Source organism: Cetorhinus maximus, chromosome 5 (genome assembly GCF_964194155.1).
Source record: "Cetorhinus maximus chromosome 5, sCetMax3.hap1.1, whole genome shotgun sequence".
Taxonomy (NCBI): domain Eukaryota; kingdom Metazoa; phylum Chordata; class Chondrichthyes; order Lamniformes; family Cetorhinidae; genus Cetorhinus; species Cetorhinus maximus.
Window position 1 is genome coordinate 26,154,900 of NC_135883.1, and position 27,699 is coordinate 26,182,598.

Consider the following 27,699-nt stretch of genomic DNA (forward strand, 5'->3'; position numbering starts at 1 on the left):
CTGACTCCTGTGACTCTGTTCAGTAGCCACTCTCCACACACCTAAACAAAAATTAAAAGTTAGGATCTATCAAGCTCAGTTGCACCCTAGGATCAGGCTTGTCCAGTGGTATCAGTTGGGGTCATAACAAAATGTAGAAAATATGGCAGCAAATTGGCACCCAGTAAACTCCCGCAAACAGCAAGGTGATAATGAGCAGATAATCTGTTTCTTTAGTGATGTTGATTGAGTGATAATTAAATATCAGCAAAGACACAGGGATAACTCCTCTATTCTTCTTAGAAATAGTGCCATGGGCTCTTTTATATCCACCTGAGACAGCAGACATGGCCTCGGTTATCGCATTTGAGGGATGTGCCTCTAACACGAACTGAGTTACCAACTGAGCCACAGTTCACACTATAAAAACAGACATGCAATTGCTGTACCTATCACTGAAGGCCTTGACATATTCTGACAGGATAAGCTGTTGGCCTTCAATGGGTTTTGGTGCCTGGATGAATCTCTGGTGTTGTGAGTTGCAGAAACTCCTGTAACAGCTCGCGAAAAAGCCTGATCTGCTGCTGCTCCTGCAATCACAAACAAGTCTAGTCAAGGTTATGCTGTTAGGGAAAAAAAACAGACTTTTAGCAGACAGGAATATAAGGAGGCATCACATTCTTAATAAAATTGATCTCATTTTTCAAAATTAATGAACTTGAAGTGCAGAATAAAATGTTAATACTCAGTAAGCAAATGAGGAAACAATTCTCAAACAAACACAGAAGGCACTGAGGTAGTGGACCCTCCTTTACATGCATACTATCATCTTGTTCCTGGGAAGATTGCCACCAGAATTGGGGAGGCTTCCCTTCTTCTTTCCCTTGGGGAATACAGGACGAGAACACTAACCTTCCATTTTGTCACCAATTCCAATAAGATACATATAAATCTTCCAAAGCAATAACAAAATGCTGTCCAGATACACACAAACTCTCCATTATTCTGCCATTTTTTTTAACTATAGGAGACCTTCCAAAGTAGATCCTCCTAATAATCCATTCAATATAAAAAATACTTTTTAAACATAATTCTTTACAATATAGCATGGTGATATCTAATTAAAAATGCAACACACAAATGGTACCAAAAGTTTGCAATCTAATAGAATCAAAACTTTAGTAAGGAAGAAAGATTTGCTCTTATACAGAACATTTCCCAATCTAAAGACAGCCCAAAGTGCTTTATAGCCAATGAAGTACTTTTGAAGTACAGTCACTGTTGTAATGTAGAAAGCACTGTAGCCAATTTCCACAGAGTAAGCTACCACATACAGCAAAGTGTGAATGACCAGGATTTTTTTTTTTTAAAGTGATATTGATTAAGGGATAAATATTGACCTGGACTCCCTTCCTCTTCTTCAAAATAGTGTCGTGGGATCTTTTATCTTCACCTGAGAGAGCAGATGGGTTCTCGCATTAACAATTCATCCAAAAGATGACTCCGAAAACGTAGCACTCCCTCAGTGCTGTACGTTGTGCTAACGTAGAGTTTTGTGCTAAAGTGTCCCAGTGCGACTTGAACTGACCACCTTCTGATTCAGAGACAAGTTAGCTCCCCTGTGAGCCACATTAGTCATGGTATCCATACAAACAGATCCACCCAAATAATACTATTGCCTTCCAATCCCAAAGATCTGCAGAATTAGTAATATCCAGTCTACCAAAGTCTTCTTTTCTTGGCTGCTGTTCTCTAGCTTTTCTGATTTCCCAATTTTGCCTCCCAAATAAAGCCACCTGCATAGACACAAAACATCCTCATGTTTGTCTGCACTCTATCCTAATTAACCCCCCAAACAAAAACAGAAATCACAGCTCTAAAAACACAAATTCTTACATACTGCAAAACCTGTGAGAACCATCGTATAAACAGAAAGCATTGGACTCAACAGCATTAACTGATATGAGGGTAGCCAAATGAACTTGTGGAGCCTCAGCTGCAGGAATTTGGATAGAAAATTGGGCAGAGAGGGAGGGATGGGCGTGTGCCAAAATTCTTGGCAGGGAAGACTCCACATCAAGAATGTGGAGACATAAAATCACCCCTAACTGCTTCATGTTTGCTATTCAGGCAAGTCTAGTTATTGTATAAACAGCATATTAAGTGGAGGTACCGTGAAATTCAGAGATACCGTGAAATTCAATTCTGGCAGAGTCACAAAAGAAATATTAGCAAATTGACTGCCTCCAATACCATCACCAACCCTCATGCTATTTTCCTCTTCATTGACTTCAATAGAATGCAAACTCAGGCAGGAATATAAAGGGCAACTGATCCACAACTGCCCCTTTTGTGCTCCTGCCAAAGTTTTATTACACCACCCCTGGTCCCTCTAATTGGTGCTTACAAATTTTCAGATTTAAATTAGAAATATGGAGACCTATTGAAAAAAACTCTGATCAACGTTAAAGACAGACTAAAGCACCTGCTTGCTGAAATCCAATTAATGCATTCTGAATAGTTCCAGCAATGCTCTCTGCTGATGCTACTGTAGTGGATGAGGCTGGACTCTCAGGTGGTTGTGAGGGAATGCTAGAGGTGGAACTCGAGGATGACTGCTGTGTCCTGCCCTCTGTTAAAACAAAAGCGGAATTTTCACCAATGCAGCCAGTTTGAACTCTTCAATCTTCCAAAGAAGCTACGCTCGAGATCTCTCGGAGATTGCACTAGTATAACAACAACAGCAACAACTTGCATTTAGATAGTGGCTGTAGTGTAGAGAAGCATTCCAAGATGCTTTACAAAATCATAACCAAACAAAAAATTGACAATGGGCCAAAGAAGGTGAAATTAAGACAGGTTGGTCAAAAAGGTAGGTTTTTTAAGGAGCATCTTAAAAAAGAGAGGTGGAGGATTTAGAGAGGGAACTCCCAGCTTAGTCTTGATGGCTGAAAGCATGGTCGCCAAAAGGGGAGCAACCAAGTGAGGATGTGCAAGAGGCCAGAATAGGAGGAATGCAGAATTTTTGTACAAAGTGCTGGAGGAGGCCACAAAGATAGGGACAGGCGAAGTCATGGATGAATTTGAACATAGGTATGTGAATTTTAATATTGAGGGATTTGAGTGGGGTTCAGCACTTTGCTCCTTACTTTTTGGAAACATAAAAGTGTTAAACATCGTTGATAATGGCAACTTTTCAGCACAAGTCCCCAGAATCAACTGAAATCAGTCTTTCCTTAGCACTGATTTGTGCCAATTTGTTTTCAACAAAACCTGGTTGATAAGATTTCTTGCTGCACTTACCTATCTTGTTCTGGGTATTCTTTTTTGTTTTACAAACTTCACAATCCTCTCACCTGTGCCCTTCCAACAGATTAAGGGTCCTTTAGTAAGACTGCCCTGTGCATTCTTAATCAGATAACACTTCAGGTGCTTTTGTTTCTTGGGCTGGGTGATCAGTTTCAGGTTGATGTGATTGGAAAACTCTGTGAAGTAACGAAATCCATTTTCTCCACAGCCAACACAATTGCCAGAGAAACCTACAAAACATTGAGGATAAATGCACTTAACAGAAATAAAGATTTGTCGTACAACCTTCTTAAATAAAAATACTCAAGCTCATTTCACACAGTGTGTGAAATTGGTCAGACTTTCACCTCCTCAGTCTTGGCTGCATTGAAATCCAGGTAGCAGAGGTGAAAGAACACCATGATGATCTACTACCTTAATGGTCCCTATTTCTAAGTGACAGGTAAATTTAAGATAGATTCTTCAAGTCCTTCAGTTCTTTTTGAAAAGCAAGTTACACATTTAATATAATATTTGTACATTTAGATTTATGCTACCAGATTACTGTTGATAAATAGAAACTGTATTTTCTCATGAAGCACAGACCTGATGCCTTCAAGATCTAGATAAAATCTACAATGGAAAATAAAAGTATATAATCCATAATGGCCTGATACAGATGGGAGAAAGAGCAATTCAATTACACAATGAGCACTATGGTGACAGACTCGCAGGATGACACTATGTATACTAGTTAAGGTCCTCTCCCAGTGGACAATGATTCTTCAAAAGTCTTCATCCAAATGTATTTTCATTTAAATTTAAAAGAGTTCTCAACCTCCTACCTTGGTTGACTGCAATATTTAACACAACAGTCACTCCTAGATTACAGGAAACTGTGTCTTGCAAATGGAAGGCTTCAAGAAAAAGTCAAAAATATAGAGAAAGCATGCAAGGTGTTCCATGCACAGACAAGCTTGCTGTCAGAAAATAACCTTCAATGTTCAAATACCTCACTAGCTTTAAAACATTCTCCAAAGCAGGCCTATTTCCCTGTTGTACTCATTTTATATCAGTGACGAGCAGACTAGAGGGAATAGAGCCATGCCTGAACTCATGACTGTGGGGCTCAATAATAATTAATGTGGATGGTGTCTCAAATGATACATATGCACTCTATCCTCAGATCCAATTTAGATAAGTGTGTAGCAGTCAACATTGTGACATATGTTCATCTTCAGTTTTTGTCAGCTTGCTCCAAGACCAAGCAGCACTCCTTCATGCGATGGAAGTAGTCTCAGAACATTGGTGCAAGAGTCCTTCGTGCTAATGGCTCTATCCCAAACCATTTTAAGCTATTTTATTAGTGGCCCTCCTTCCACCTTAAGATCATAAGCGGGGCTGCTCTAGGAAGAGAATCTATAGTTTACAACTCTTTTTGTAACATAGCTTGTTCAGAATGTTGCTATCTACCTCAATCATGAAAGTTCCAATTGTCCCAGCATTGGTAGCCTTTTGGAGGAGAGTTCTAAATTTCTTAGCCTTTCATATGAATAAAGTGCTTTCTTATTTTACTCCTGAATGGCCAGCTTTAATTTTAAGATGATGGTCAGGATTTTCCGGTTCCTACAGCGGCGGGAGTCAGCACAGGTGTGACCGGAAAATTTGGACAGCAGCCAAAAGTCCGTTGACTTTGGGTGGGAAGTTCTGGTCCCGCCGGTGTCAAGGCCGAAAAATCCAGCTGCATGCCCTCAATTCCCCCACCAGAGGAAACAGTCTCTTCGCATCAACCCTATCAAATCTATTTTAATATTCTAAACACTCCAATCAGATCACCTTCAATCTCCTACACTCGAAGGAATATAAGCCAACTTTATGCAACCTGTCCTCATAATTTAACCCACTTAGCCCAAGTGCCTTTCTAGTGAATATATGCAGCTCCTCCTCAGAGGTTAACATATGCTTCCTGAGATGCAATGCCCAAAACTGAACATCATGCTCCCAATGGGGACTGGCCAAGGCTCTATACAACTGAACCATAACTCCCTCTCCTGTGTGTTTAAGGACTCTTGAGATAAAGGACACTTTATATTCACCTCTTGATAACTATTTTGTAACTGTCCAGCAGCCTTGATAATCAAGCAGGGCCTCAGCAACTTCAAGATTTGGGCTAATAACTGGCAGGTAATATTTTCACCACATAAATTGCCAACAATGAAAAAGATAAGCTGTCTCCCCTGACCTTCAATGGTATTACCCTTGCCAAGACCATCAGAATTACCATTCTTGGTGGTTACCAGTGACCAGCTTGACTGAAATAAATGTCAACCACAGCCATGAGAGCAGGACAGCAGATGAAGACTCTTAACAAAAGTCTTATCTCCTGACTCATCTCCATTATCTACAAACCTTATGCCTCAAAAACACTCAAGACGCTTGACACAATCATGGACAGGGAGCAGTCCTGTTGACTGGCACCATGGTCACTGGACACAATATTCACCTCCACCGCCACACTGTAACTGCAGTATTTACTATCTAGCGGATGTAAGGCAAAAGCTCAGACTTGCTTCAGCTGCACCTCCTGGACCCATAACCTCACAAAGGATAAGGTGAACACCATCACCTGCAAGTTCCTCTCCATCATCTTATTTCATTCTCATATTTCATGAGGTAGACATCGCTGGCAAAGCCAACATTTATTACTCAACCCTCATTGCCCCGAAGAAAGTGGGAGGGTCCTTCTTGAGCCATTGCGGCCTGTGTTTGTAGCAGTCTGATGCAACTGAGTGTCCAGCGCAGAAGGCAATTAAGTTAAACATGTTGGTGTGGAATTAGATTCAAATGTAGACCAGACCAAATAAAGATGCCAGATCTTCTTCCCTCAACGGCATAATAAGCCAATTGGCTTTTATGGCAAGCTTGAGAGATTTATGTCATATTTACTGTTATTTTATTTATTCCCAGGTTTTATAAACTGAATTGAAGATCTCAGGCTGCCATAATGGGATTTGGACTGGCATTCTTTTATTATTTGGATTACTAATCCAGAAATGATGCAATCATACCAACAACTACCGAAGTTTATGTCACATCTTGAATGTAGAAAAAATTCCCAAAGTGCTATGCAGAGATATAATGAAAAGAAGGACATGAGCCAAAGGAGGAGCTATAAAAATCTTAATCAGAGTTAAGTTTTAAGCAGTGTCTTAAAGAAGGAGAGGAAGGTGAAGAGGTGAAAAACAGCTAGAGGTACAGCCACTGATGGTGGGCTAAGGGAGGAAACCAAGGGTCTGAAAGTACCCAACAGTAGAGACAATGGGCAGAGTGGGCATGGATGAAACTGCTGCCCCTCAAGGTGATGCAGAACCAGCCTTTCCAGCACTGCCTCCCCACCCCACGAATTAGTGTTGATGTCCCAGAACGTGGCAGAAACAATTACATGGTTATCACAGAAGCACCATAAAGAAGCACTGGGCCACCTCAATCTCAAAAGGTTCCTTTTGAAACCCAACAGGTAATCACTGATCAAATGCTCACTCTCAGAGGTGAAGTGAGAGTGACTGCCCTTGACATCAAGGCAGCATTTGACCAAGTGTGGCATCAAGGAGCCCTAGCAAAACTGGAGTCAATGGGAATCAGGGGGAAAACTCTCCATTGGCTGGAGTCATGCCAAGCACAAAGGAAGATGGTTGTGGTCTTTGGGGGTCAATCATCTCAGTTCCAGGACATCATTGCAGGAGTTCCTCAGGGTGGTGTCCTAGGCCCAACTATCTTCAGCTCCTTCATCAATGACCTTCCTTCCATCATAAGGTCAGAAATGCGGCTGTTCGCTGATGATTGCACAATGTTCAGCACCATTCATGACTCCTCAGATACTGAAGCAGTCCATGTTCAATTGCAGCAAGACCTGGGCAATATCTAGGCTTGGGCTGACAAGTGGCAAATCACATTTGGGCCGCACAAATGCCAGGCAATGACCATCTCCAACAAGAGAGAATCTAACCATTGCCCCTTGACATTCAATGGCATTACCATCACTGAATCCCTCACTATCAACATCCTGCAGGTTACCATTGACCAGAAACTGAACTGGACTAGCCACAGAAATACTGTGGCTACAAGAGCAGGTCAGAAGCTAGGAATCCTGCAGCAAGTAACTCACCTCCTGACTCCCCAAAGCCTGTCCACCATCTACAACGCACAAGTCAGGAGTGTGATGGAATACTCTCCAATGGCTTGGATGAGTGCATCTCCAACAACACACAAGAAGCTTGACACCATCCAGGACAAAGCAGCCTGCTTGATTGGCACCACATCCACAAACATTAATTTCCTCCACCACCGACACACAGTGACAGCAGTGTGTACCATCTACAAGATGCATTGCAGAAGCTCACCGAGTCTCCTTAGGCAGCACCTTCCAAACCCACGGCCACTACATCTAGAATCTAGAAGGACAAGGGCAGCAGATAGATGGAAACTCCACCACCTGGAAGTTCTCCTCCAAGCCACTCACCATCCTGACTTTGAAATATATCGCCGTTCCTTCACTGTCGCTAGGTCAAAATCCTGGAACTCCCTCACTAACAGCACTGTGGGTATACCTACATCACAGGGACTGCAGCGGTTCAAGAAGGCAGCTCACCACCACCACCACCTTTTCAAAGGCAATTAGGGATGGGCAACCCCAGCCAGCAACACCCACATCCCGTAAATGAATAAAGAAACATATCTTCCAATGGGAGTCAGTTAAGAGGCACACATAATATGCAAACATTAGAGGAAACAGTGTACCAAAATATGGCATATCAGGTACACATGACACAAAAGAGAGAAATAAATTGGCTGCACTTGATCCCACTTTTGTTCATGCAGCTTCCCTGAAATGATGAAAAGTAAGGCAGCAATATATGGATATTAGTCAAGGTAGTGTAGGGAATGAGGTGGCGGGGTGTGGTGAGTGTTTTTGAGCCATTTGAATACATGTGGAGAGTCCATTAAAGTAGCAGCTCAGGAACTTAACTAAATGAGTCCTTGGTGAACAGTTGTTGTAATACTCTCCCCGGCTACAAAAGTGAATTTGCACAAGCATTGTAACGACCTTGCCCAGACAGGAGGTTGTGGGATAAGGTTCATTCCAGTACATGAGCACACATTCTAGGCTGGCACGTCAGTGCTGAGGGAGTATTAGATTGGAATGCTGTCTTTTAGATGAAATGTAAACCATCTACTTGCTCAGGTGGATATAAAAAAAATCCCATGGTACAATTCTAAGAAATGCAGGGGGGTTTCTGATGGTGATCTTCCTGTCTAATACTTATCCCTCAATGAACACCACAAGAAACAAATTAAACTGTTCAATTATCTCACTGTTGTTTGTGGAATGTTGTATGCAAATAGGCTGTTGTGTTTGTCTACAAAAACAAGCAGCTACATCTTAAAAGTAATTAATCGGCTGTGAGGCGATTTGGAATCTGCCGAGCACGTGTGAGGTGCTATATATGTGGAGGCAGTTTCCTTTGGTCAAGGGTTGAAAAGGAGTCATATAGCGCTGAATTGTCCCAGATTTCCACTAAGTGCGGTAGCAAGTGAGAAAAAGGACATTTTACCCACCGGCTGCAAGGGCTTGTTTTCGCGCCTTATCATTCCATTCCCGCCTCAGTAATTATGCATTCCCAGGAAACATGGCTGGTAGCTGGCGGATCGTCCTCTGAGTCGCCCACCCCACCATCACCTCAGACCTTCAGTAAACCAGGCACCATATTTAAAGGCCGTCCATGCACAGAGCTAGCAATCTTCAAGGGATAGGAAGCTACTGGGAACTGATGGCTGCCAAAGGGAGGAAACAGGCTGCCCCCAGATTTAGCGACACCTCCCTCGAGGACCCAATAGACGCAGTGGAGGCCCGCCGCGAAGTCCTCTAACTTCTGCTTTGGGCGAAGACCAGCAAGCAAGGTCACCAATCCAGCACTGGAGGTGGTGGCAGCAGTAGTCAGCACCAAGGTCCTGCAAAAGAGGACAGCCATCCAGTACCGAAAGAGGATGAATGATCTTCTTTATTCTGCCAGGGTAAGTCACTCTTCTCATCACTCTCAACCCACACACTCACAAACCCATCACACATCACAGGGATCTCACACCCTGCCTGTTCAAGGGACATCACCATTCACTCTCTCACACACACCTTCATTTGTCCTGCGGATCATGTCCTCATCCTGTCCATGGCACCACTCACCACCCATGCCTGGCATCCTTGTCATCTGGCCTGGCAGGCGTCCTGCTTCCACTCTCTCCATCTCTATTCATGCAGAACAAGCTGGTACACAACAAAAGGGAGAGGTTGCAGATTGGTGGAGGAATGTCTGAAATCAAGATCCTCATGGACTTGGAAAATAGTCATCCAGCTGGCTGGCGATGATCTGGACCATTCCTGTGCTGGCAGTGAGGTCAGCGGTGCCCAACCAAGTGTGGATCCAGCAGTGCAACATCCATCATACAACCATGCTGTGAGTTAGTTCCCCTGTTCCGCAGTGCTCTGCCATGAACTAATTATCTCTCCTTGCTTTCGCAGGCACATCGGGAAAACAGCCGAAGGGGTCCACAACCCAGATCCTCAACTCAAGCCCCAAAGAAACCTCAGAAGAAAAATCTGACAACACCCTCATTGAAGACCTGTCACAGCGCTCACCCAGACCCTCCACCAGCACAAGAGACACACACCTCATTGGGACCTAACTCTAGAGTAGCCTCAGGGTCCCACTGCCGCACAGCAGGACCCCAAAAGCAGGCCGGGGCTCTCCGAATCTCGGTCCTTCAGATGACGCCCATCAAGGACATTGCAGACAGGGCATAGCGGTCGTAGGCTGTCTCCACCTCCGCCGTGGATGTCGGGAGTGCCAAGATGTAGCGGCAGCATTAGGAAGGTTAGGAAAATGTAGTTGCACAGCCTGGGCATGGGTGTTCATGTCACTCAGATGTGAAACCTTGATCCCTGCACAAGATAAAGGCAGGTGTCTCAGTCCAGGGCCTCTTCCCTGTGCTCTGTGCAGTCTTCCCAGTACACTGATGGTGCGCCTTCACTGTCACTGGACACATCAGTCATGCCTGCGCCTCGATGGGGCTTATCATTGCTGCCAGAATGTCCTGGGCCGGCAGTACAGAGTTCCATCATTCTCTCTGTGTGCTCTCAGCAGCTTTGAGGTGAATTTGGCCCCCCATCTCTTCAGCATCTGTGTCCGGTGACAGTGTGGTCCTGAAGGGGTCAGCTCACAAAGGATGCCATAGGATCAGGAGAAGTTAAAGTTTCCTCGCTGCATCTGCACGATATGACCCTGTTCACAGAGCGCAAGCGATCTGCCATCAGCCAGACAGGAGTCAGACATTCACATTAGCTACATGAGGATCTATGGAGTGTCCGCACTGCATGTTGTCATCAACCTCCTGGAACGTAGGGACTATGGGCATCCGCTGTGTCTCCATGACAGGAGCCTTATCACAGAGGGTATGTGTCCTGCCATGTTCACAGATGTAATGTGAGGGTCTATGGTCTCTCCTCACTGCATGTCGCCATCGTCCTCCATGAGTCTAATAACTACGAGGGCCTCCCAAGCGCGTCTGCCTCGCCTGGACAATGCGATGGTCTCATTGCCCTCATCCTCGTCTTTGAGGACCTCCTCACCCTCATCCCCCTCTACGTCCTCCTCATCGGAGATGACCTCCAGCTCCTCCGCCTCATCAGCCAGCTCCTCTCCCCATTGCAGCGTCAGGTTGTAAAGGGTGTAGCAGGCGACAACGATGCGTGGCACCCTCTGTGGACTGTATTTCAGGGCTCCACCAGACTGGTCCAGGCACTGGAACCTCATTTTCAATATCCTGATGGTTTTTGCTCCACCAAAGTGCAATTTGCAGCATGAGTCTCTCTATACCTTCACTCTGCTGCAGCCTGAGGTCGTTGCACGGGCGTCATCAGCCACGGCCTCTGTGGGTAACCCTTGTCCCTGAGGAGCCAACCCTGCAGCTCCTGTGGACCCTGGAAGACATCAGGAGTCAGGGCTACTCCCTGGGAACCATGTGCAGATCTGTAGGATGTGATTGTGGTGGTTGCACATCAGCTGAACTTTCAGCAAGTGGAAGCCCTTGCCGTTGACGTAGTTGACCGCTTGTTGCCACGGAGATCTGAGCACCATGTGAGTGCAGTCGATGGTGCCCTGCACCTGTGGGAAACCTAAGACCTGGGCAAATCCCAGCGCTCTTGCTTTCTGGCTTTCCTGATCCCGGGCGAATTGCACAAAGTTGTGTGCCTTCGTGAAGATGGTGTCCATGATTTCCTGGATGTATTTGTGGGTGGAGGCTTGTGATATCCCACAGAGGTCACCTGTCGAGCCCTGAAAGGAGCCACTGGTGTAGAAATTGAGCGCCGCTGTCACTTTCACAGCCACTGGCAGTGGGTGCCCTCCATGTGCCCATGGCACCAAATCCTGCAGCAGGTGGCAGATTTAACTGACCAGTACCCTGGACATGCTCAGTCTTTGGAGACTCTGGTTCTGGGTCATCTGCATGAATGACAAGCGCCATCTATAGATCTTGGGTCTAGCCAGGTGCCGACCGGTGACGGCTCACTGTGGCTCTTTAGTGTTGTGTGCAGGAGCCCCAGCTGCCCCTTCTTCTCCTCCCTCTGTCCAGCCAGGCACCTCCATCACTCTCTTCTCCTTCGTCCACACTCCCCATAAGCCATGAGGCATACAGCTAGATCACCAGGCTCCATGATCCTGATGTATTCCTTCTGCAGGAGGAAAAAGAAAGACACATGGATTAGCTTGGGTGTACTAAGAACCTCTCTTAGTTAAGTCTGAAGGCCCCTGAATGCATCCTGGAGAGTGCTCACCACCACTTGGATGGCTAGGGTATATTGCACTGCATGGCTGCCCGAAACCCCACCTTGCTCCGCCCCACTCCACCTGACCAATTGGCGGCAGCTTTGCCCATCGGACTGCATGTTGTGCTTTTAGCTCAGGCGCAGGCATTCTCCTAACCCGCACTGCAAGGCTGCCCTGTTAGCTTGAACCATGGGTGAGACTGGTCCAAAACCAGGATGATGACATATCGAGGGGCTGAAAGTGCCTAAATCAGTGACTGCTCTATGGTCAGCTTTCTCGAGGAGATTGTACAACGTTCCCAGTCGTCCAATTGTTTTGCAGTCCACCAAAATGCTCATTTGGTTGCAGTCTGTGACCGAGGGGTGAAAAGCTCCAGAATATTTGGTGGCATTTTCATAGAAGTGGGCAGATAAGCTAGAGACCTGACTCCAAGCCAATGTCAATGTGGGTGCGCCTGAACTGTCTCAGCTGCGGAGGAATGGTCACTTTATACAAGATTTGCTTAATGAGTGACCGCTTCCCTTGCCCACCACCCTTCTACCCACATGTTCTTGTGCACTACCATCGGGCTGTGCTGCCCTTGCCCCCCTCACCCCAACCGCAGAGCATCTTTTACCCTGGCATCGCACTGTCAGGAAAAAGAAACTTGCCTGTGCCCCTGCCTGAATGCGTGGCCTCTCAACCTTGAAGTCGAACAGGCGCCCCCTCACGAGCACTGCGCAACATTAGTGTGCACTCACCTCAGAGTTCCCCTCGAAGTTCAGCACACCTTTTAAATCCTGTTGTGAATCACATCGGCGTGCAATCACGTCGAAGTGCCCAGATGGTCCAACATGGGGGGGGGGGGGGGGGATGATTCCGGCGAGCAGGGATCATAATTAGATACAATTGTATTAAAATGACATTCCTGGCAGTCTGGCAGCGGGAAACACAGCCTGCCATTGGTGGGTGGAACGGATGACGTTGTGAAACCGTTTTTTGGCCTTCCAGCCATATTGACTGCTCATGCCCGCCATGATGCCCGACACCAAAGGGGACAGAAAATAGACTGGAAACATTAACTGCTTTTCTCTCCACGGAAGCTACCAGGCCAGCTGAGCTTTTCCAGGATTTTCTGTCTATATTATTTCAGATTTCCAGAATTTGAAGTATTTTGCTTCAATTCCCTTGGTCAGTGTCTGTTAGGTGGGCCAGGAACTGCAGATACAGTTTATGGCATATGGTTGTGGCTCATAGGCAGTCTGGAACTAGTACCAAGTAATCTCCTTAGTGTCCCTCTTTGATGTTCTTCATCTTTAAGCATCAAAATCTGTTGTAGGACTTCTATGAAAAGAACCCTCAAGTTTTAAAGTAACACTGTAATTATCAAATAATGACTATCTACAAGAACTCCCTTCTTCACATGCAAGGATGCAACTTGCCATTTATGGCCACTTTGAACATATGTACTTAAAACTAAGCAACACGTTGAACAAAACTCTAGAAAATGAACTGCTAAGTATTGATGCCATTTATTAAATAAAACAAACATGCATTACAAAGCTCTTGTACATTTTGTACAAGATCTGTGTCAACCGGAGAGAAACATGACTTAGAAAACACTGCTGTGCTCATTCAGAATGGAGGGCTGTGTAAGGTCACAGCAGAACAATCTTCCAGTTCCTGCTTTCAACATTATGCCATTGGGATTGAACCATAAACTATAGAAATTTACAACATAGAAAGAAGCTACTCGGTCTATCATGTCTGTGCCAGGTCTCTGCCAGCGTAATCCAAATCTAATCCCACACCCTCTCAAAAGCCTTATATCTTCCTCTGGTTCAAATACTTATCCATCTTTCCCTTGAAGGATGCTGTGATTTCTGCTTTAACTATTACATTTGGCAAATCAGTCTCTGCTCCGACATACTTAAGGGAAAAGAATTTTCAACTGCTGACTTCCCAACTAGAAAAGAACTCATCTTTTCCCCATTCATACCATCAAAATGCTTCATTGGTTGGTTCAGTGGAAAGATTACTATATTCAACGTTTCCTCGAAACTATAAGTCCTGATATTAAAGTGGAGGCAGTGGGGCTGCAGTTTGGTGGACAGGAAACCTGAAAGGACAGGTCAGTTCTGCCAAATTAAACGGCAAAACAGATTATCATTCTTGATTATCATTCCTGGCCATAGCTTGCCCAATTGAGAAGCTGACTGGCTGACAGGCAGGAGGTCTGTCAGCACCAGGCTGCAGCCAGGAAGCAGAGAGGGAGGGAGGGCGAGGTCAGGGGTTGTGAGGGGGTGAATTTTGCTCAAATGACCAAAGAAATCAGGGAGGAGATCGCTTTCCTCCGACTCTTCTGAAGAAGAGTTATATTGGACTTGAAACGTTAACTTGGTTAATCTCTCCACAGACGCTGCCAGACCTGCCGAGTTTTTCCAGCACGTTGTTTTTATTGCCACTGCTTCTTTTGCCAATTATCTTTGAGAGGTACATTCAAAATCATGAGGGGTCTGGACAGATAGGAGGAAGAAACTGTTCCCGTTGGTGGAAGGATCGAGAACCAGAGGGCGCAGATTTAAGGTCACTGGCAAAAGAAGCAACGGCGACACAAGGAAAAACCTTTTCACATAGCAAGTGGTTAGGATCTGAAATACACTGCCTGAGTGTGTGCTGGAGGCAGGTTCAATTGAGGCATTCAAGAGCAAATTGGCCTATTATCTGAAAAGAATGTGCAGGGCCATGGGGAAGAGGCAGGGGAGTGGGTCTAGATGAATTGCTCCTTTAGACACAATGGGCCCAGTGGCCTTCTCCTCTGCTGCAAACCATTCTACATTATTGTCCATTCAATAATAGGATGCCTAAAACTGCACAGAATGCCCTAACCAATGATCGGTATAAATGTATTGCTACTTTATACTTGTGCATCAGCTGTGGCTCAATTGGTGGCACAGGCACCACTGAATCACTTGGTTCCAGGATCAAGCCCCAATCCAGGGCTTGGGCAGAAAAATCAAAGCTGATACTCCAACGCAGTACTGAGAGGGCATTACACTGTTGGAGATGCCGTCTTTCAGAAGAGACATTAAATTAAAGCTCCTCCTGCTCTCAGGTGGATGTAAAAGATTCCACAGGACTATTCTGAAAAAAGCAGGTGAGTTATCCTCAGCATCCTTGCCAATGATTAACCCTCAATCAAAAAAACAGATTAATTGTTCATTATCACATTGCTGTTTGTGGGAACTTGCTGAGTGCAAATAACTTCTGTGTTTGCTACATTACAGCAATGTACACTTCAAAAAGTAGTTAATTGGCTTTCAGGTGTCCAGTGATTGTGAGTAGTGCTATTTAAATGCAAGTCTTTTTTTCTGTTTTGTGTGCACCATGCCCTTATTTATAAAATCTAAAATACTGTAGCACCTGCTGCTAACCAGAAAGACATTAGAAGCTATTGCGCATGCACACTTGGCCCACACTGCAGCCTCCAGGAGGGCACACACAACTGTTTGTAGTTTAGAATATATGCAATGCGATTGGCATCCATTTCACTGCAGCAAATAACTGAGGAAAGAAAACATAATTTTCCAGCAGCAATTCATTCTGGTCTCCAATCTGTAATAGGATCTCAATTTCAATGAGAGTGCTACCTCCTTACACTAGGCCCAGTGTGTTAAGGCTCTGTGCAAGAAACTCCTGGGTAGATAATGGGACTCTTAATCATAAGGTTGTTGTTTCGAGTCACGCGTTAGGTAATAATTTTCTCTTCAATAGTTTATTCACATTACCTTTTTTACACATTGGAAGTTGAAGATTTAATTTACTGAAAATTCCTGATTATCTAACTTTATCCTTAACTGAATCGTCAGAAGCATGTTTTAAGATGGAACAGCTGATAAATTATAGGCAGAGTGCAAACAAGAAATTTCAATTGATAAGGACCGCACACACTTAAAAACTGGTAACTTGAACTTTATTGTTTGTTTAGTCTGTGTCAACTTGTTCGCTGTAATCACGCCAGCTGACACAATGACACAAAGACTGCAACTGAGCATGTGCAGGAAGTGCTTCCCCCTAGTGTTGCGGCACAAATAAACACAGCCAACCTAAAATGCTAATGGCCAAATGCTGAGGCAGCACTTAGCCTCAGGGAGATGAGTGCGTTTTTTCGTGCACAAGCACGAAAGAGCGCACTCTTGGCTCAGGAAATCCCCCCCCCCCCCCCACCACCACCACCACCACCACCCCGCACAGGGACGTCACGCTGGGCAAGCCTTAATTGGCCAGCCCATGTAAAATGGCGGCACGCCGCCAATCGGGGTCATGCGCCCGCTCTTAAACATCCCCCCCCACCCCGACGGGGGGAAAATTCTGCCCATAGAGTCATAGAGGTCTACAACACAGAAAAAGGCCCTTTGGCCCATTGAGTCTGCGCCAGTCAAACAAGTACCTAACTATTCTAATCCCATTTTCCAGCACTAGGCCCATAGCCTTGTATGCCATGGCATCGCAAGTGCACATCCAAATACTTCTTAAATGTTTTGAGGATTTCTGCCTCTACCACCCTTTCAGGCAGTGAGTTCCAGATTCCCACCACCCTCCGGGTGAAAAAATTCTTCCTCTAATCCCCTCTAAACCTCCTGCTCCTTACGTTAAATCTATGCCCCCTGGTTATTGATCCCCCACCATGGGGAAAAGCTCCTTCCTGTCTACCCTATCTATGCCCCTCATAATTTTATACAATGCTATAATAATCCCTGTGATTATGCTCCCTGGCCAAACTCATTTGCATATTACTGAACATAATGGCTACCACAACAATTTATATTTACACAGCACTAAACATAATGAAAAGTCCCAAGATGCTTCACAGAAGCATTTTGAAACAAAACATGATACTGAGCCACATAAAAAGATATTAGTTCAGATGGCCAAAAGTTTGGCCAAAAAGGTAGGTTTTAAGAAATGTCTTAGTGGAAGAAAATGAGGTAGAGAGGCAGAGAGGAAGGGTATTCCAGAGCTGAGGGCCTCAGCAAGGCTGAAGACACAGCCATCAATATAGGAAATTAAAAGCTGCCTTAAATCAGTGCCATTGGGCAGGGCTTTAGAGCATGATTTTTTAATCAGTCTCACAAAAGCAAAATATTTTGGATAAAATAAAAACAGAAAATGCTGGAAATACTCAGCAGGTCTGGCAGGAACAGTGGAGAGAGAAAGAGTTAATGCACATGACCAGTCCCAATCTGATGAAAGGTCATTGACCTTGATGTGATATGTCTTTAAAAGATGGCAGTATGCCTTCACTAGAATGGAAGTGTTTCATGTGATCCAGTCTCAGTTTCACTTTGGTCTGTGAGCAGAACATAGCACACACAGCTCTGCTGCTGCTGCTGTCTTCGAGATTTCTACCTTTATATAAATGCTCTTATGTGCCTAGTATCAATAAACGAACCCACATGTTTACCCACTCCCTTATGAGTGATTGGTGTCTTTATATCATTATAAAAAGACCAAAAAGTCAAGAGTTGTTTCATGCCATGCAGCATGATCTAAGGCTGTTCACCACGTCATATTTGTACTTAATCTTGCTGCCATGCTGTTTGACCACTGCTTCCGCCAAGTCATGTTTTTATATGACTCACTTCTCTGCTGCTATCCTTTAAAGGTATATTACAATACACCTGGAACGTTAACTCTGGTTTTCATCAACATCCTGGAGGTGACCACTGACTAGAAGCTGAACTGGACTAGTCATGCAAAAACTGTGATTACAAGAGGAGGTCAGAGGCTGGGAATTCTGAAGTGAGTAACTCACCTCCTGATTCCCCAAAGCCAGTCCACCAGCTACAAGGCACAAGTCAGGAGTGTGGTGAATTACTCTTCACTTGCCTTGATGAATGCAACTCCAACAACACTCAAGCAGCCTGACACCATGCAGGACAAAGCAGCCTGCTTGATCAGCACCCCATCCGCCCTTAAACATTTACTCCCTCCACCACTGATGCACAATGGCAGCACTGTATGCCATCTACAAGATGCAGTGCAGCAACTCACCAAGGCTCCTTCAACAGCACATTCCAAACCCACAACCTCTTCCACCTAGAAGGACATGGGTAGCAGATACATCACCACCGCCTGCAAGTTCCCCTCCAAGCCACACATCATCTTGACTTGGAACAACACTGTCGCTGGTCAAAATCCTGGAACTGCCTCTCCAACAGCATTGCTGGTGTACCTAAAACATAGGCTGCAGCGGTTCAAGAAGGCAGCTCGCCACCACCTTCAGGGGCAATTAGGGATGGGCAACAAATGCTGGCCTAGCCAGCGATGCCCACATTCTGCGAAAGAATTTTTAAAAGGCCTTTCTTGAATTACCCAGGAGCTTGGGGAGCCTATAGTTTCCTGTTGCTTTCTCCATGGCAACACCTCAGCTAATCAGAGTAGACTTACCAACCAATCAGAATCCTTTTCTCCTGTAGTATAAATTGTGATCATTTGAAATTTGACATTCTTGCATTTGTTCTGATGAGTGCAAGATGAAAAGCTTCAGCAACATGTCTCTCTTTTTAGCAATTATCAAGTTCTATCAAGCAACTAAGTATTATGAACAAAAGTGCATCCAGCACTGACTTCTGGCAGTATTTTATATGCTCTTATTATATGATTATTTTTGTTTGAGAACAAAACATCTTGAAACATGCTAGGGTAGAAATTGCACATGTTTTTCAGGCATAATCCATGTGCAAGGTATATGAATTCGGCAGCAGGGTGGTCCATGCACAATCTGGGCAGGTGTTGGTCCCACAGGTCAACTTGTGAAGCCCGTAGGCCTTAAGTCCCCATAAACCATAAATTAGAGGCCTCATGCCTGTAAAAGGACACCTTTGGAAAACTCAATGCACCGACCTCACCTAGTATTCTTCTGTAGCCCTCACAAATACCAAGGAGAGGTAATTTATTGAAGAAAACATCCAAAAAAAAACCTCTGCCTGGGGAGACAGGAGGAGCTGGAATGCTTTTCACAGCTCCACAGCAGTCCCAAAGACTGCTGCCAGTCTCCTTTGGCTTCTCTCTTTCCTGTATTGTCTTACTTGCTCTATCTCAATCCCCTCTTCTGCCCCCTTCCAGGACCTACCAGAGGCATTGCAGCAGCCCTGAAATTGATGTCAGCTTCATCAGCCAGTCATCTGGGGATGCCCAGCAGGCATTGGTAGCTCACCAATTTAAATGAGTTTAGTGGCGAAATTTCAATCAGGCTTCAGGTCTACCTGTTCCATTAGGAGTGGTCATTCCTGTTCCAAGCTCACCCAGGTTGGTGCTTTACAATTTCCACCCTACTATGTTAGAAAAAAGTTATTGTTGCAAAGAATAGCTGGATCAAATAATATTAAGAAAACATTACTCATCACAAGTACTCCCAGTAAATGTGTGTTATGGGAAGGAATTTTTTGGATCTGGAAGGCTTTCATATCTGATCCCAGGTCTGTGCTGAGGTGCGCAATTTCAGCTGAGGCAGAGGTAGGAATGTTACGACTGGTTTCACTGCCCTCGGGCTGGTTTGGCGGTGAGTGGGACTTATTGTCAAAGGTTCCCGTGACCCTGATCATTAACTACTGGAAAGGACAGACATCAAGGGCGGAATCTTGTTGAGGCATTTGGGTCTCGCCTACCAGCTAGAAAGCCAACGAGAGACCTATGCTGACTGTTTTCTGGAAGGCCCACTGAACCACAAGCCAATCAGGCAATGGCAAGGCCAGCAGCGGGCCTCCTCCAGTGTCCAAGACTCCCGGAGGCGGAAGTCTCGCCTACCAAGAACTGCCGGATAATCAGAGGCCAGCAGCTTGCGCTCAGCAGTACCACTGGGGAGGCCATGGCTGCTGCCCGAAGGGCAGGCATCGGAGTACCAGGATTGCTGAGCAACCCAGACCACAGTTAAGTAATGTGGCGGCGGGTGGGGATAGGTTTGTGGCGAGAGGGGTGCTGGGGGGTTGGCAGAAAGGGCAGGAGAGTGGCTCTCAACGGGCCGTTCCCCTTCCCCATGTCCAGTCCCTCAATCAGGCATTAAGCACTTTTGATCGAGGACTCCGCCCGACCCAAGGCCCCACAAGGTGACGACAAACTGGCCGCACAGCTTTTGCTGCCGTGCGCGCCTCATGGTGACAGGCTGTCCTGCAGCAGGGTTAATACCAGCAGCGGCAGGATGATGCCCTTAAGTGGTCACTAATTGGCCACTTTAAGGGCCCCAAGTGACGGTGGGGCGATAAAGTCAACCATAGGCCTTCCCTCCCAGAATGTAATTCTGGTGGAGACGGGGAGGTGGCAGGGTACCAGTACGCTACCATCCCAGCTAATTGAATGCCCTCCCCACCTTCAAGCTCACTACCAGAAAGAGCAGAATATTCCACCCCAGTAAGATAGGGTTGGATTGTGATTCCCCTCGCTGATAGAATGGCTGCTGGCACTTCTTGTCCAGGATTATGCACGGAACTTTACACCTGTAGGATTTTACGGTCCCGCCAAAGTCAATGGACTTCTGAACTGCTCGCCGTATTGTACGGCCCCTCCCAGGTCGCAACAGGGCCATAAAATTCCGCCCTATATATTAACAGTGTGTACTTGCGTGAGGTACCAGAGATCTACTGGCATCAGTGGAGCTGTACAGCTTTAGAAAAGGGGGAAAATCTGGAGAGGGTCTATCATAGGCATACATACTTAAAAATACTTTGTTTGATATCCTGTTTGTCTGTTATGACCCTGAAGGCTATCTAGAAGATCTCATGATAGTATATGCTGTTTGTCTTGTAACCAAGCACATCATCTGGCCTGGCTGCCACAGCTATCAATTAGGTCAGGAAGCATTTTTCAAAAACCATTGCAAAAATGGTATTTTAATCATATATCATAGTTTTATGCTTGGCCTGAGAAAGTTAAACTAATGATTCTGAGCTGTAATAAGAGCTTAAAGCAGAATCTATATGACACAGATGCTGTGCTGAGACAATTTGAGAACTTTTCATGCTCTGCCTCTTCTAGAATTTCCATGGTTACAAGACTTGAGACTAGCTTGGATTACCCAACTTGTCTCATTGCAGAAGGGAGTGGGATTGATGGGAGCTAAATAAATCCACACCTAAGCCTCATAAATGCAAGCACTGTCAATCTTGAAAAATAAATTACACCCAAAACAGGCACGCAAGATCTAGAAGTGCACTGCAAATACCTGTTGACATGGTCCTATATCAATAAAATTAGAGGTGGGGTCTCATTAAAAGTCATTCAGCTGTGATTTTGATGTCTCTGGTGCCTCGTAAAGTAAGCCAGCACCTATTTAAGTTGAAACAAAAACAGAAAATGTGGAAAAACTCAACAGGTCGACAAGAGCTCTAAAGAAGGGTCATACGGACTCAAAAGGTTGACTGTGTTTCTCTCTCCACAGATGCTGCTAGACCTGCTGAGTTTTTCCACCAGTTTTTGTTTTTTTTTTTCAGATTTCCAGCATCCGCAGTATTTTGCTTTTATCCCTGTTAAAGTGGAGGTGCACACTGGGCACAGACAATAGGAGAGTGCGAGAGAACGACTCTGGGACAGGCAGTCAGCAACACCTAGAGGAGAGAGTGAGAGGAAGGCTCTGGGACAGGCAGTCAGCAGCACCTAGAGGAGAGAGCGAGAGGAAGACTCTGGGACAGGCAGTAAGCAGCAGCTAGAGGAGAAAGCGAGAGGAGGACTCTGGATCAGGCAGTCAGCAGCAGCTAGAGGAAAGTGCGAGAGGAGGACTCTGGGACAGGCAGTCAGCAGCACCTAGAGGAGAAAGCGAGAGGAGGACTCTGGATCAGGCAGTCAGCAGCAGCTAGAGGAGAGAGCGAGAGGAGGACCTTGGGACAGGCAGTCAGCAGCAGCTAGAGGAGAGAGCAAGAGGAGGACCCTGGGACAGGCAGTCAGCAGCAGCTAGAGGAGAGAGCGAGAGGAGTGTCCTCTGCAGTCACCGTCACCAAGTGAAAAAAAAAGTGACATCACTGGAAAACTGTAAGTTCATTGCTTGGTAAGTAACTGCTAATTCGAACTACCTATTCTAAGTTGATTTCGGATTAAGGGTGACTACTGTGGCCCAGGATCAGAGGCCTAATGCTTCAGTTTCAACTCAGCAGAGAGAGCGAGTTCCAGTTGAATTTAAAAAAAGTGTATATTGAATCTCTATTCTAACTTGCTTTCAGATTAAAGGTTAATAGGAGAAATATTTACAGATTGATAAACTAAAGACCAGTAGGAAATTTAAAAACAAATTTAAAAGCTAATTAAATAAAATAGAGATGCAGGGCCAGGTGATGTGTTATAGCTGCATGATGTGGGAGCTGGTGGACTCCATTGTGGTTCCTAGTGACCACATCTATAGCAAATGTTGGTTGCTCGAGGAACTCCGGCTCAGAGTTGATGAGCTTGAGTCTGAGCTTCGGACACTGCGACACATCAGGGAGGGGAAGAGTTACCTGGACGCTATGTTTCAGGAGACAGTCACACCCCTTAGATTAATTACCTTAAATTCGGCCAGTGGTCAGGGACAGGAGGGTGTGATTATGAGTGAGGCAGGTAGAGGGATCCAGGAAGTAGCACTGCAGGAGCCTCAGCCCTTGCCCTTATCCAACAGGTTCGAGATTCATGCTCCATGTGTGGACGAGAGTGGGGACCGTAGGGAGGATGAGCAAACTGACCATAGCACTGTGGTACAGGGAGCCATTCAAGTGGGGGGTGAAAAGAGAAATGTAGTTGTAATCGTGGATAGTTTGTTAGGGGAATAGATGCTGCTCTATGTAGCCAGGATCGGGAGTCCCGAAGGCTGTGTTGCCTACCTGCTGCCAGGGTTAAGGATATCTCATCTGGGCTGCAGAGGAACTTGGAGTTGGAGGGGAAAGATCCAGTTGTCATGGTCCATGTAGGTGCCAACGGTATAGATAGAACGAGGAAAGAGGTTCTGCTGAGGGAATACGAGCAGCTAGGGGCTAAATTAAAAAGCAGAACCAAAAAGGTAATAATCTCCGGATTACTACCTCAGCCACGAGCTAATTGGCACAGGATCAATAAGATTAAAGAGGTAAATGCGTGGCTCAAAGATTGGTGTGGGAGAAATAGGTTCGAATTCATGGGACATTGGTCAGTACTGGGGAAAGAGGGAGCTATTCCGTTCAGACGGGCTCCACTTGAATCATTTGAATCATGCTGGGACCAGTGTCCTGGCGAATCGCATAACTAGGGTTATCCATAAGGCTTTAAACTAAATAGGGGGGAGTGGGGGGGAGGGTTCAGTTGTATGGAAATATAAAAAAATCAAAGTTTAAGGAGAGAGTAAGAGTGCAGGTTAGTGACGAGGCTGATTGTTACCAAAAAGTGAAAGGAAGGGACAGAGTGTGTGAACGCACCAAAGAATCATTTAAGAGTAAAGAAAATTTACAATAGGGCAAACTTAAAGGCTTTGTGTCTGAATGCACGTAGCATTCAGAATAAAACTAATGAGTTTACAGCGCAAATAGAGATAAATAGGTATGATTTGGTGGCGATTACTGAGACATGGTGACAGGTTTGGGAGTTGAATATCCAAGGGTACTCACTGTTTTGGAAGGATAGACAGGAAAGAAAAGGAGGTGGTGTAGCTTTGTTAGTAAAGGAAGAGATCAGTGCTAGAGTGAGGAATGATATAGGCACTGGAGAGCAATACGTAGAGTCAGTCTGGGTAGAAATAAGAAATAGCAAGGGAAAGAAGTCCCTGGTGGGAGTAATCTATAGGTCCCCAAACAGTAGTTCAGCACAAAAACAGAATTACCTGGAAAAACTCAGCAGGTCTGGCAGCATCGGTGGAGAAGAAATCAGTTAACGTTTCGAGTCTTCATGACCCTTCGGCAGAACTGAGTATAGTTAGGAGAAAGGTGAAATATAAGCTGGTCTAAGGTGGGGGGGCGGGGGGAGAGCAATGAAGGTGAGCAGGGCAGAAGAGACAGGCGGAAATCCTGTCGGAGAACAGAACAATACTTCTTCAGAGAGGGCATTTCTTGAAGAGAGGTGGCAGTCAATTAAACACAGAGATAAAAACAAAAAGCTAAAAGCTACTGCGGATGCTGGAAATCCAAAACAAAAACAGAATTACCTGGAAAAACTCAGCAGGTCTGGCAGCATCGGTGGAGAAGAAAGTAGTTCAGCAGTCGGGCACAATATAAACCAGGAAATACTGGGAGCATGTAAGAAAGGCACGGCAATAATCATGGGTGATTTTATAATGCATGTAGACTGGACTAATCAAATTGGCAAGGGTAGCCTTGAGGGAGAGTTCATAGAGTGCATTAGAGATTGTTTCTTGGAGCAATATGTTGTGGAACCAACCAGGGAGCAGGCTAATCTGGATTTGGTTTTGTGTAATGAAATGGGATTAATTAATCATCTCATAGTAAAGGATCCTCTAGGGAAGAATGATCATAGCATGCTAGAATTTCAAGTTCAGTTTGAGAGCAAGAAACTTAAGTCCCATACTAGTGTTCTGGAGTTAAACAAATGTAACTACATAGGCAGATTTGGCCCTAGTGGACCAGGCAGGAAGACTCCAAGGTAGGACAGTTGATGAACAGTGTCAGATATTTAAGGAGATATTCAATTCCTCCCAAGTAAAATATATCCCAATGAGGAAGAAAGATGGTAAGAGGGGGAAAAAGCATCCATGGCTAAAAAAGGAAGTTAAAGATAACTTAAAGGCAAAAACTAAGGCATACCAAATTGTAAAGGTCAGTGGCAGGCTGGAAGATTGGGAAACTTTTAAAGATCAACAAAGGGTTACTAAAAAAATAATAAAAAGAGCAAAGGTAAATTATGAAAGAAACCTAGCGCAAAATATAAAAACTGATAGCAAAAGCTTCTACAAGTATATAAAAGGAAAGAGCAGCTAAAGTGAATGTTGGTCCCTTGAAGGACGAGACTAGGGAGTTAATAGTGGGGAACGTAGAAACGGCAGTGACGCTTAATCAATATTTTGCCTCAGTTTTCACAGTGGAGGACACTAGTACCACCCCAATAGTAACAGGTAGTGCAGAGGATATAGAGAAGGAACCTAGAACAATCACCATCACTAGAGAAAAAGTACTGAGCAAACTATTGGGATTAAAGAGTGACAAGTCCCCAGGACCTGATGGCCTACATCCCAGGGTCTTAAAGGAAGTGGCAGCGGAGGTAGTGGATGCATTGGCTATAATATTCCAAAATTCCCTGGATTCTGGAAAGGTTCCAATGGATTGGAAAAATGCTTATACAATGCCCTTATTCAAAAAGTGGGGGGAGGCAGAAAGTAGGAAACCATAGACCAGTTAGTTTACCGTCTGTCATTGGGAAATTGTTGGAATCCATTATTAAGGAAGTAGTAATGGGGCATTTGGAAAGTCAAAACGCAATCCATCAGAGTCAGCATGATTTTATGAAGAGTTCTTTGAAGATGTGACAAGCAAAGTGGATAATGGGGATCCTGCAGATGTAATATATCTGGACTTCCAGAAGGCCTTTGATAAGGCGCCACACAAAAGGTTAATACACAAGATAAGATCACAGGAGTTAGGGGTAATATATTAGCTTGGATAGAGGATTGGCTAACTAACAGAAAGCAGAGTTGGGATAAATGGGTCTTTTTCTGGATGGCAAGCTGTAACTAGTGGAGTGCCACAGGGTTTGGTCCTTGGGCCCCAACTATTTACAATCTATATTAATGACTTGGATTCAGGGATAGAAGGTACTATAGCTAAATTTGCAGATGACACCAAAATTGGTGGGAAAGTAAGTTGCAATGAAGAAATAAGAAATTTACAAATGGATGTGGACAGATTAGGTGAATGGGCCAAAATTTGGCAGATGGAATTTAACGTGGATAAGTGTGAGGTTATCCATTTTGGTCGGAAGAATAAAAGGCGACTTATTATTTAAATGGAGAGAAACTTCAGAATGCTTCAGTGCAGAGGGATCTGGGTGTCCTCGAGCATGAATCGCTGAAAGCTAGTATGTAGGTACAGCAGGTAATAAGGCAGGCAAATGGAATTTTGGCATTTATTGCTAAAGGAATAGAGTATAAAAATAGGGAAGTGTTGTTGCAACTGTGCAAGGCATTAGTGAGATTGCACCTGGAGTACTGTGCACAGTTTTGGTCCCCTTACTTGAGGGAGGATGTAGTTACACTGGAGGCGGTTCAGAGGAGGTTCACTAGATTGATTCCAGAGATGCGGGGCTTGTCTTATGAGGAGAGACTGAGCAGTTTAGGTCTATACTCGTTAGAGTTTAGAAGGATGAGAGGAGATCTAACTGAGGTATATAAGATGCTAAAGGGGATAGACAAAGTAGACCTGGAGCAAATGTTTCCCCTTGTGGGGCATTCTAGAACAAGAGGCCATAATTGTAGGCCACAGGATGGTAGATTTAAATCAGAGATGCGAAGGAATTACTTTTCTCAAAGGGTTGTGAATCTGTGGAATTCACTACCTCAGAGTGCCGTGGATGCCGGGACGCTGAATAAATTTGAGGAAATAGACAGACAGATTTTTAATTAGTAAGGTGTTGAAAGGTTATGGGGAGAGGGCGGGAAATTGGAGTTGAGGCCGAAATGAGATCAGCCATGATCGTAATGAATGGCGGGGCAGGCTCGAGAGGCTGAATTGCCTACTCCTGCTCCTAGTTCTTATGTGCTTATGTGCTTAATACAGAAATGTGATTTTCTTTTTATTCATGAGGTCTGGGCATCACTAGCTAAGTCAGCATTTATTTTCCATCCCTAAATACCTTTGAACCACTGCAATCCACCAGGTGTAGCTATACCCACAGTGCTGTTAGGGACCGAGTTCCAGAATTTTGACTGAACATCAAATGATTCCCAAGTCAGGATGCTGTGTGATTGGAGGGAAACTTGCAGGTGATGGCATTCCCATGCGTTTGTTGTGCACGTTCTTCCAGGTGGCAGAGGTCACAGGTTTGGAAGGTGAAAGCAGTTTTGGTGAGTTGCAGTGCATCTTGTAAATGGTATACACTGCTGCCACTGTCCAATAGGGTGGATGGGGTGTCGCTCAAGCAGGCAATCTGCACAGGTGTTGACCCCACTGATAAACATATGGAGCCTGTAGGCATTTGGTCACCATAAAACATAAGTTAGGGGCCTCATGACTGTTAAAGGACCCCTATGGATGTCAATGGGCCTGAATGGTATCAAGCTTCCTGAGTGTTGTCGGGGCTCCATTCATCCAGGCAAGCGAGAAGGTTCTATAATACTCCAGGCTTAGGCCATAAGACCATAAGACGTAGGAGCAGAAGTAGGTTATTCGGCTCATCGAGTCTGCTCTGCCATTCAATGAGATCATGGCTGATTTGATAATCCTCAACTCCACTTTCCTGCCTTTTCCCCATAACCCTTGATTCCCTTTCTGATTAAAATTCCGTCAATCTCCACCTTGAATGTACAAACAACCCAGCCTCTACAGCCCTCTGCCGTAAAGATTTCTACTGATTCACTACCCTCTCAGAGAAGACATTCCTCCTCACCTCTGTCTTAAATAGGCGACCCTTTACTCCC

The 27,699-nt window shown here is 45.0% G+C and overlaps 1 protein-coding gene across 1 annotated transcript in view; it reads right to left on the reverse strand.

Annotated features, from left to right (window-relative positions):
• Window positions 1-27,699, reverse strand: part of greb1 (growth regulating estrogen receptor binding 1) — a 351,042-nt gene that overhangs the window by 145,367 nt on the left and 177,976 nt on the right. The window contains exons 6-8 of the mRNA XM_078541600.1: window positions 3,336-3,518; window positions 2,465-2,611; window positions 429-569 (exon numbers count right to left, since the gene is read on the reverse strand). Coding sequence (XP_078397726.1) covers window positions 429-569; window positions 2,465-2,611; window positions 3,336-3,518 — 471 coding nt within the window. The remainder of the gene's footprint in view (window positions 1-428; window positions 570-2,464; window positions 2,612-3,335; window positions 3,519-27,699) is intronic.